Source organism: Pungitius pungitius, chromosome 3 (genome assembly GCF_949316345.1).
Source record: "Pungitius pungitius chromosome 3, fPunPun2.1, whole genome shotgun sequence".
Classification (NCBI taxonomy): domain Eukaryota; kingdom Metazoa; phylum Chordata; class Actinopteri; order Perciformes; family Gasterosteidae; genus Pungitius; species Pungitius pungitius.
This window is the reverse complement of record NC_084902.1, coordinates 11510573-11520997: the sequence shown is the minus strand read 5'-3', so window position 1 is coordinate 11520997 and position 10425 is coordinate 11510573. Positions and strand designations below refer to the sequence as shown.

Here is a 10425-nt window from a genome sequence, read left to right as displayed (position 1 = left end):
TTTTCTTAACATGGGGGTTAGAATATTACAACAGGAATACAATCCTGGTGGAGGATACGATTATTATTATTCTTTTGTATTACTTTAATGTTAACTTTAAAGCAGGAGCATTAATTGAGGCTGGATTAGTGCAGTGAGACTATAATACCCACCATGTGTACGTTCTAAAGTGTAGAGCACAGCAACTACAGGCAACGTTCAACACATTCGAGCGCTACCATATAATGGTCCTTTCACACTGCACTTATTTACGCTGTAGTTTACTTTGAACAGGGATATTTTACATACAAAACTGTTTGTGCACATGACTTTAATAAAAAAAAAGATGTGTAGATTAAACTATAGATTTTTTTAAATGATTGAAATCAGCTCCGTACTTGTCCATTCTTGCATAACGACTACTTATATTGTCAATGGTTGCTGGTGATACTTATTTACATTTATTTTAGTAACAGCTATATAGTTAGAATTGCTGTATTTGAGCACATTACAGGTGCCACAATATCATATATTATTCTTGGTAAAGTAATCTCAGGGAAATGTTTACATCCCTAAAGGTGATACATGATCTCTCTGAAAACATCCCATTTAACATAATTAGCAACAGCGGATTGATAGAGCTGCTGTTGCATTTCGTATCCCACCCCTTGTCCCTCTATATCAGTCCCCCCACGTTTACTATGGAGGCCAAATAACCTGACTTCCTGAATCCTTCTCGCATGCTCACTGCTGACTTGACTGGCTGCAACAACAAAAAAAGAAGAGACAAAAACCTGCCCGGCTCCACGTCACGGCGGTGACTGATCGCCCTCAAGCTCCTCGTCCCTCCATCAGGGATGCAATCACAGACCGGGACTATTGGCAAGGGAACCAGTTTGTTGTCCTGGAACAAAACTAGAACTGTTGAATGGAGATCGGGTTTAAAGATCAAATCGGTTTCCATTTCACAGGACAGTCGAGAAATAGTAAATTGGGTAAGAGGGGACAGTCGGAGGGGACAGGAGGCGTCCGGCCGCTGACGGTGTTGACACTCTGTTGACATCGCAGTGGTTTGGAGGATTATGTCACATTAGTCCCGAGGGGAGACATGCCACAGCTGAATTACAAAGTAATACTAAACAAATAATAATAATTGTGTTTCATGCCACAGCTGAAAATATCAAGAACTAATCGTTGCACGGAAGTTTTAACTTTACTCCACAAAAAAAAGAAAAGAAAAACACACAGTACGGAACACGTGTTTATTTAGTTGCCCGAGGATATTTCCGGACCTAACATAACCTGTTTGCACTGTAACCTTTCTGTAAATAGTCCTCTGTGTCCATGACATGGCGAAAACAAAAAGCGATCTGAGGCTGCGCCTCTACCGCCATCTAGTGTTGAGAACGCGTCGCTACATCGGCAGGGATAGTCGAGTTATAATCACAGTAAGAATTTAAAAACAATGACAAAATGGACAATGACAAAATTAGATTCGGAAACCAATTTTTTATTTTGCAAACGGGTTAGCTCTCAGACTGTACACAACAGATATTTTCAGAGTTTGACCCGATGGAACCAGAATGAGCGCCCGGTGACCAGGGAGCCAAGACAAGTGAGTAAAGCTGGTCACATCTGTATTCACAATACAAGCTTTTCCCCCCAAAATGTAATCTTCTGTTTTTAGCCGGGACCACCCTGCATCCTGACCTTCTTGAGCAGTTGCTCTCGGTGAGGAATTTTTTTTGTACAAAAAGACAAACTAGAAAAAGAAATTCAAAGACCACATCACAAGGACTCTTTAAGCAACAGCTCGGGGCGAGTTAAATAAAAACAATGTGTAATAATGGCAGAACAAGCCTCCAACTGTAACACTCGTTGAATCGGGCTGAGAGTTATTTCCCCCGTACAGACATGGGTACGTTATAAAGTACGGACTCAATTCATGCCAAGGCTCAAAACATCTTCCTTCACTATAGCTGGCAATATATAGTGCTGTGACCAGAGACGGACAGTTTCATACACCACACGTGTTATAATGACCACATTAGTCCATGTATCATACTTTTCTTCTATTAATACACTCTATTAAATAAAAAGAATAGGCTAAATCTCTCACGACAAAGCTATGCAGATTATCATAGAAACAGGATGACAAGACAATCTATTGACACACGGGCACAGCGCACAAGCTTGCAGGCAGGAAATGGAAATAATATCGGTACCTTTTAAATAGTACAAAATGCTTTTTTAGAGCTTTAATTCATTTTTTGCTTCAAAAGCACAATCCAAAATACAAAGCCAGACCTTCGATCTGCTTTAACGTCGCCCCCCGCCCACACTAATAAGAGTCGTACATTTAGCTCAGGATCTTAAGGTTCACGGTTCTTCAACCCACGGCCGAGGATCAACGGTTCTACTGGCAGTTTGTTCTCTCCGAGGACGTTTGTTATCAAGTACATTTAATTACCAAATACCATCACTGCGGTAAGGCAGAGACAGACTGATTATATTATACCATGAAATGGGCCATATTTGATCCCATAATGCACACTGTTGATGTGTTGTGGGATTCTCTCTCAATCTTCTCCCCTCCTGCAGCTGGCTGTGGGTTAATCCTGTATCTTTTATAACCATAGCAAATATGGTTCTAGTCCAAACATTGACGTCTGTTTAATCAATGCTAGCGTATCTGTGAGAGATGAAAAATCCCTGTAGGAGACAAAGTGAAACTATAAATCTTGTAAACAAAACTCTACAACCACTTGCAGGTCAGACATGCAGAACAAGCTATTAGATGAAACAAGCTTGCAACTCAAGAGGCCAAACTAAAAGAAATGCAAAGGGTTTTACACTTGAACAGGAGAACATGAAAAGAAAAAGAAAAAAAATCGATATATAGACAGGCTCTTTTGTCTTGTTTTTACATTTCCCATAATAATCCAAAACTGGTGCGTAACTGCAAACTAAATGCACGGAACAGAACGTTGAGTCCAACGTCACACATTTACCAAGCCAGCATTGGAATAAGAGATTGTCTTTAAACGTCCTGACGGGTTAAATAAAACAACAATAAAAAAATAAAATAAATCTCTTATGATGATAAAGATAAACTTCTTGTTTAGAGTAGTAAACATTTCAGGAATGAACCCAGAACTGAAAGTACTGTCAAAGTGCGCTCTAACCAAGCAACACGCGTGTGTTGTTTTGAGTATGTAGTTAAGGACACTGGAAATCAAAACTCTGCAGTGTTTCTAGCTCGTTGCCGCTGCAAATTGTTTTGTATCTGGCCGGGGCTTCCCCCCTTCCCATCATGCTTTGCTCTCAGTGGTTTTTGTCTGTATGACACTGTTGTGTTCTGCAGAGATCTCCGTCACGGCGTTTGATAAGTCTGCCATCTGCAGCTTGCCTTTATCATCGGAAAAACTCCTGCAATGGAAAAAAGGCGGAGTGCAACATTAGAAGTGGGGTCATCTGTGGGTAGACAAACCGAAACAAACAAAGCAAACATATATTCTCAATGACAACTTCACCCAATATGTAAGAAGACATGGCTTGTAGAGGACTTCTTACATATTTCTTCACCACATCGACAGTCAGATATAATTCAAAGAAGCAGATAACGACAAAATCGCATCATCGACTAACCTTCCTGATCCAAAACAGTGTTTATCAGTTCTACTGATGGCACAGTATTTGAACCCTGTGTTTGTGGGATGTGACATCCGTGCTCATCTTAAAGCCGTGGGGCACAGGATATAGATCCTGCACGCAGCTCTTCTGCTCGCTTCTGTATTTCAGAGCAGGAACAAACGCCGTTTGAACTCGGTTGTCTTTAGCAGTGTTGGTATCAATTTAGTGCGACACTGAGAGGCCTTCAGTGGTTGCCTGAGACCAAACACTTTGCCATCGAAAAAAAAATGCCCCTTTCAGACATGAAAAATGAAACATTGTTGGAGTTCATCTGTTAAATTCCCATTTTTTATCATTCGGATGTACTGTACATGGGTATTTGTTACTGCTTATAGCAGACAGGACGGGAGTGTTGCGCTTGTACGATGTTGCCATCTGGTGCACGAGGGGTGGAAGTGGCACCACTCAGGTGGAAAGGAAATTTAATCAAGGAAGAGAACATTTTCTGTTCTCTTGGCCGGTTGCATCAGTGATTGCATTTTCCAGTTGAAGCCAGAATTTATGACTATCTGGGAGAGCGATGCTCCACCCGTATAAATCTTTCAGAATTTATTAGAGAATTGTACTGTAAAGTTTACAGTGTCCAAAGACATATTAGATTGCTGTTGTTCTCAGAGGATTAATTAAAGAAAAATACACGTCTTAAATTTTCAGAGGCTCAACATTAACTTAAAACTGGTTGACAATATTTCCAGTCACAGTAAACTTTCCTTTGATAATTAAGGAATTTGATAGGGTGCTTTTCGTTTCTCTCTGCGTATATAACTTTGCAGCTGGCGCAGTAACGCAGGGTTTAAACCTCCCCGGAAGAGTCTCACTCAGGTGGAGTGAAACGTCACAGAGACGGGGGATAGCCATTCAAATCACAACGCTGCACACTTCCAGCCCGTCTCTGCCTGGAAGGCATTTCTAGTGGCGCACACATTTGTAAAGACGAAAAGCGACACACATAGTTACGTAACAAATGAAAGTGAGCTTGGGAGAGAAAAGTTCAAGCGCTGCTTGCTTTCTCCCGTCCGCACGTTGGATTGTCAGTGTCGATTAGCCTGTCGGGGAGATGTCTGCTCGGGGAGGGGGGGGCGGGGGGGGTTGGGCGCGTGAAGATGTCGAACCAAAGTGCCCGTCAGAGTGTTGCAGCACGCCGGCAGCTTTGATCTGACAGCATTCAATGCTGGAGAGTAGCTGGCCTAGTAATCCTGTCCTAGTGACTTTTACAGTTCCTTGGTTTGGAGACAGACATGTAAACATTGCTTCACACTCGCGTAACAAGGTGCATGTCTGAAAGGGACTCAACTTTACTCGTGAGGAACTATTGTGGAAAGGCAGAGACCATTACACACGCGCAATCAACAAAGTACAGAACCATCGAATCACTCGCCCTATCACAATCCACAACATCCTGCTGATAGTTGGCCCGTCATGTCATTACCACAGTTCATTACAGTATGTCATATTGTGTGGTCAATGGCAAGATGCGGTGGTGAATGAATGGGCATACAAGTCACAAGCACACACTCACACAAACACAGATAAACCTCTAGAGGGAGCCGTACTCATCGTTGACAGGAGGAGCAGTCTTGGCCAGAGTCTCTGACGCCTCCACAACTGGGCCAGAGAGGGGGAGGTCTGCTCCGTCTCCGTTGGGCAGAGAGGGGGCAGAGGGCGGGCTCTCTAGGCTAATGAGCGCCGGAGGGGGAGGCGGCGGTCTTTCTGTCCCGTTTGTCAGCTCTAACGCTACACCTGCACCTACGGGCCCCTCGTCAGGGGTTCGCAGGCTGTACCTGTCGAAGAGACCATCTGAAACCGTGGACGAAATATAAGTGACGGGTAAAGGAGAGGGGGTGCCTGCGGCTACACGGGTGGAGACCTCAGCATCCAGGGCTTTAAGAGCAACGTGGATCTCTGAGGGGGAGCCAGTGGCGGCAGCCGCTCTGGCAGCGGCAGTTTGGTCAGCGGGTTCGCTTGGAAAGTCAAAGGCAGTATCTGAAAGAGGGGCAGCGGTTGCTAGAGTGGCGTCAGCTTGCCCTGGAGCTACAGTGTGCTGCTGCACGGGAAGCTTGCTGACGGGTGGCCTCGGAGCACGTTTCTTGCCTTCGGGTGTGGGAGAGGGTGACGAGGCCAGCGGGGATACAGGCGGGCTACCTTTAGCATTCAGGGCTGCAAGTTTAGGGGAGTGCCGACGCTTCGGCGGTATCGGCGTCCCCGATTTTTGAGCTATAGTCCGTTCGGGGCCACAAGGAGGAGGGGTTAGTTTCTCCGGCGCCTCCGGGTCGTCGCTTCTTCTTTGCTCCACTAACGGCGCCATTTTAGCTTCGATGGCGGAGCTGGAGATGAGGAGAGTCGCCAGGGCGGCGTTCGACTCTGGCGTTGGGGCCGGAGCCAGGACGGGGCTGGGCGAGGGGTCGTCGGCCGGGGCAGACAGACTACAAGTGAGGGTAGTGGTCTCGCTAGAGGGGCTGTCCTGAGCGGGGTCAATTGTTGCGGTGGCTGTGTCAGAGTTGGTGGCTACGGAGGAGAGGGTGTCCAGTGCCAGAGCAGCAGTGTAAGCCGCCAGCCTGAGAGAGCAGGGAGAGAACAGAGACAGACAGACTAGACACCAGGGTGACTGTGACAGAGGAAGGGTGGCCTCGGACGAGAAGCATGCATAGGGATTAGTCGGATTTGAAAGTTCACACGTACATAGAGACAAAGCAACTGAAAAAATAAAACAGCAACTATTGAGCCCGGCGGACAAAAACAAAACAATGCAAGAGAAGGGCGTCATGCTGTGAGTGGACATCAAAGGATACATCCCACACACACAGCGACGTGAAGTACACTGACTCTGACAAACTAATGTACTGAAAGGAAAAGCACCAGGGTTTGTTTTGTATTTGCCAAAAAGTACAGAACCACGCAGTACCACCTATAAAGGGTTAAACAGTACCAGTGACAATCTCATACAGTATCATCTAATGTTTCCAGGCTGCTGATGAGAGACGGCTTGCTGAGGTTGTCCAATGGCTTCCTATGAGTTGGCCACACTCAAGAGGACAAAAAGCCCTTCTGTGTCTTTAACTGGTATTGCTTCAACCTTGATACAATGAGACACAGCATCTCCAAAGGCTGGAGAAGAAACACAAAGCGCAGGAATCCCTCTGGCAGGGAGGATAGACAGAAAAGCGACACACTTCAGTGGACTCCACCCAAGAATGACCTGAACTTTTATAGAAAGACGTTTCAAATTGTGTCCTGCTGAATACGATCATTATTCTTTGAAGTGGAGTGCAAAGTACAACAGCTAAAGAGACTAGGGCGGTAAAACGGCAGTGGGCTGTATGTCAGCGTTCACTCACTCTGGCTCTGTAAGAGGGGTGGTTTCATTGGGTTCCGTCGGTCCTGCTGCGTTGTGATTGGCCGTGCACTCGTCCTCTGTTCGGACTTCCACTATTGGCTCCTTGGACTCGTCTTTCCTGCAGCACACAGGGAGAAAGATATCTTGTTAAATGGCAAGTATCTCATACAATTATCCTATTTGCCACAATGCGCATGGAGAAGACGTGTTACAAACAGAGGTAAACAGTAATTATGTCAACACAGACTGTGAGTGGGTTTTCTTTTCAACTGAGTCACAGCCTGAATATTCAAGTTTGCTACAAGTACATGTGGCTGTACTGCATGCAGCACTAACCAATACACAATACTCAACGCAACCTTTCACTCACATGGATTCTAAACGGCCTTTATGTGCAGAGGAGAGTGTCTGTTCATTGCTCTGAAACCCATCATCCACTAAGAGAGGTACTCGAGTCTTAAAACGTCATCTCATTTATGGGCCCTTTTTCTCTGATTGGTGTTTTTTTCCCCTGTTGCTGCGGATACTGTCTGCGTGGACCATAATGCACTGCAGGCACAAGATGTTGATTTTGCTCAAGAGGCACAATGTTTTTTCTTTAATGGAAAATCCTTCCCCAGTTGGCTCTTGTGTTATCAGTCAAAACATAAAACCTTCAGCTCTGATTCTTTGTCCTTTGTAATGTCAGCCCTAAAAGGCCTTCTGGGGACTGTGGGAAGTGCACAGGATAAAGTAACAAAAACCTGATTAAAGACTATGCCTGGAATACGTTTCATGTCACAGATTGATTGCCTTTTGATTTATTCATCAATTACTTTAAGTCTAACAATAATCATATATATATATTTCCTATAAATAACTATTTACCTTATCTGATGGAGCTCAATTTCATCCCTGGTTTAATGATATATGATCTGTATCTGTAAATATTATGTGAACATGAAGGGTGGATTCTTTTCTAAATGCAGTCAGGGTCAACAAGTTACATTTAAAACCGTCTCAGATCCCAAAATAATGTTGCTGTGGATTCGATTGCATTCTGATCTCGATGCACTGTTTGCATTTACGGAGTTGAGCGGCAGAGCTTATATTCGTGTTTGTAATTACAAATGACTTACAATCACCGGATCCACAATCAGTTAATAATGAATGTTATTTGCAACTTTCAGAACATCTCATTTGCCAGATTGTGAAAATAAAATAAATTATTGTAGAGATTAAACAATAAAATTGGGCCCCACAGTATAACGGTACTTTCATTTCAAACAGGCCAACGGTTAACGGTCACAGTTTAATAGATCGCATCAATTGTCGTCACGGATACTCACATGAAGGCTGCTTTGCCCTCCTCCACGTTGTGCCCTTTGCTCCCTGTGCCTGATTTACCGCAGAGGCACATGATGAGGCCACATTTGTTGATAAAGTAACAGCAGACATCGACAGCTAGAAGCAGGAGTACAAAAGCTACAACAAGGATCCCTGCCCAGAGCGTGATGCTCATTGAGAACGCTGCCTCTTCCCCCAAATCTGTCAGACAAGAGAGAAGAGGGGCGGCTGAACAACTGTAGCGTGACACAGTTTCATAGAAACGGGAAGAAACAACTCAATAAAAGGTGCAGCTATGCTACTGTAACAGAAACAACTCACCTGTTAGGATACCTTCTAGTGGGCTTGGCATGAATTAGATGCAGTATGATGTTTTTATGGACTGTGCTGAATGACTAAGTATCCAGTATTAGTGAGATCATAACTATTGTTCAAAACACATACAAAATATATATATTTAACACATTTATTTGCTATTAGAAAGGAGAGCAAACCAAAGTGCACACTGCATTGCTAGTTACCTAGAAACACATCTTTTATGGACAAAATAAATGTGAGGCTTTTCTCACTATGCCTGGTATAGTAGGCTAGTATGCCTTTGGGCATATTAACTTCACGTAAAACCTTTAGAGTAAACTCTAGAATACATAGATACAAGTAACGCTTTAGGTACCAATAATTAATCAAGATCTTCTAGAGAATAAAATGCAGCTGAGTAAAGCACCCTCAAATATAAATGTATAAAAACAGGTATTTTTAATTGATATTTGATAACAATTACATGCATGAGAAATATTTTTATCTTAGTAAACAGCATAAAAAAACAGATTATTTTTGAGAATCACATATTAAGCTGCTTGTCAAAATGTACCAGTATTGTTATTACAAACATTTTTCAGTTAAGCGTTTCTGTTTTCCATAATGTAAACGTTAATGTCACAAACAGTTACAGTAGATATGCATCATTTTGTGAGCGATAAAACTAGATAGTAGTATTTGTGTAAACGGGGAGGCCCGGCTACTTATTTCAATATGACCTCATTTTAACGTTCATTGCTGTAAACTGGCAGGAACTGTGCTGATAACCAGCTGTTCAAAGGGTGAGCGAGGTGAATCTGTGGGAGGCCGAGGAGTTCCACTGCCTTTGGTTCAGCGTGTCGGTCTGGTCTGCTCTGAAGCTACGTAGCACCTTTATTCCCCCCCCCCCCCCCCCCCTCCATAACAGACACACGTCTGTCATAGACAACGTCGTTTTTTTTTTTTTTAAGAGTGAAAGCGTCCAAAGAGACACCCGGGACAGAGACAGGCAATCTCTCCTCTACCGTTATGGTGTGAATCCCCCACGAAAACTATGAGAGCAGGAACACAGTGACGAGGGACAAGATGAGTGAGGCCAAAGTGCATGTCACAGATGAACAGCCCTGCTTGGCTGAGGAGCGAGGGGCGGCACAGACCCCGACCACACCATAATGCACACAGGGCGAGACGGAAATGTTCACGTGGTCCACCCCACCAATGTCCAGAACCAGGCAAGAGCAGGAACATTGAGAGAGGGGGATAAGACAGAGAGAAAAGGAAAGAGAATAGTGGACAGAGAAGGGGGGGAAAATGAAGGGAAACAAAGAGGAAAAAGGAGAAGGGTGGGGGGAAAACAGAGGAAGAAAGAAGTGAAAATGTGTCAAAGTGAGAAAGAAAAAAAATAAATTTACTTCTTGTATTGAGGGAGAAAAGAAAAAAAAAATACAGCAACACATCAAAAGCAAAAGCACAGCACAAAGGGGAAAACTACAGCGTGTGGACTAGATGGTGACTGAGTGGTGGGTGAGTGGAAAATGCCTTAGATTGGAAAATGAATTAGAAAAGAGGAAGTGAGAGGAAGACATAATGGTCTGTGGTGATGTTTCAGCAAAGCACCTAGCAGTGTCTTGCACCTAAAGGGACTCTGGCGAGCTGTGTGGCTTTTGGTTGGTACGAATGGTGAAAAGCTCCAGCTGCAGCTCGGCCCTCTGGGCACAAGTTAATCAGTGGTTATCAGTGGTTATCAAGGATCAACTTAAAGGCTGATTCCACACAAGGACAAAACTGCCCACGCT

At 44.0% G+C, this 10425-nt stretch overlaps 1 protein-coding gene across 13 annotated transcripts in view; it reads right to left on the bottom strand.

The window, feature by feature from the left end:
• Positions 1–1468: 1468 nt before the first annotated feature.
• Positions 1469–10425, bottom strand: part of ncam1b (neural cell adhesion molecule 1b) — a 60382-nt gene continuing 51425 nt past the window's right edge. For 7 of the 13 annotated variants that reach the window (XM_062561203.1, XM_037468589.2, XM_037468611.2 and 4 more), the window contains 4 exons: positions 8335–8533; positions 7008–7124; positions 5226–6227; positions 1469–3408 (listed from right to left, as the gene is read on the bottom strand). In XM_062561203.1, coding sequence (XP_062417187.1) covers positions 3291–3408; positions 5226–6227; positions 7008–7124; positions 8335–8533 — 1436 coding nt within the window. In that variant the 3' untranslated portion in view covers positions 1469–3290. Of the gene's footprint in view, positions 3409–5191; positions 6228–7007; positions 7125–8334; positions 8534–9556; positions 9762–10425 lie in introns of those variants that run through there. The other 6 variants (XM_037468694.2, XM_037468714.2, XM_037468723.2 and 3 more) reach the window with 4 other exon arrangements.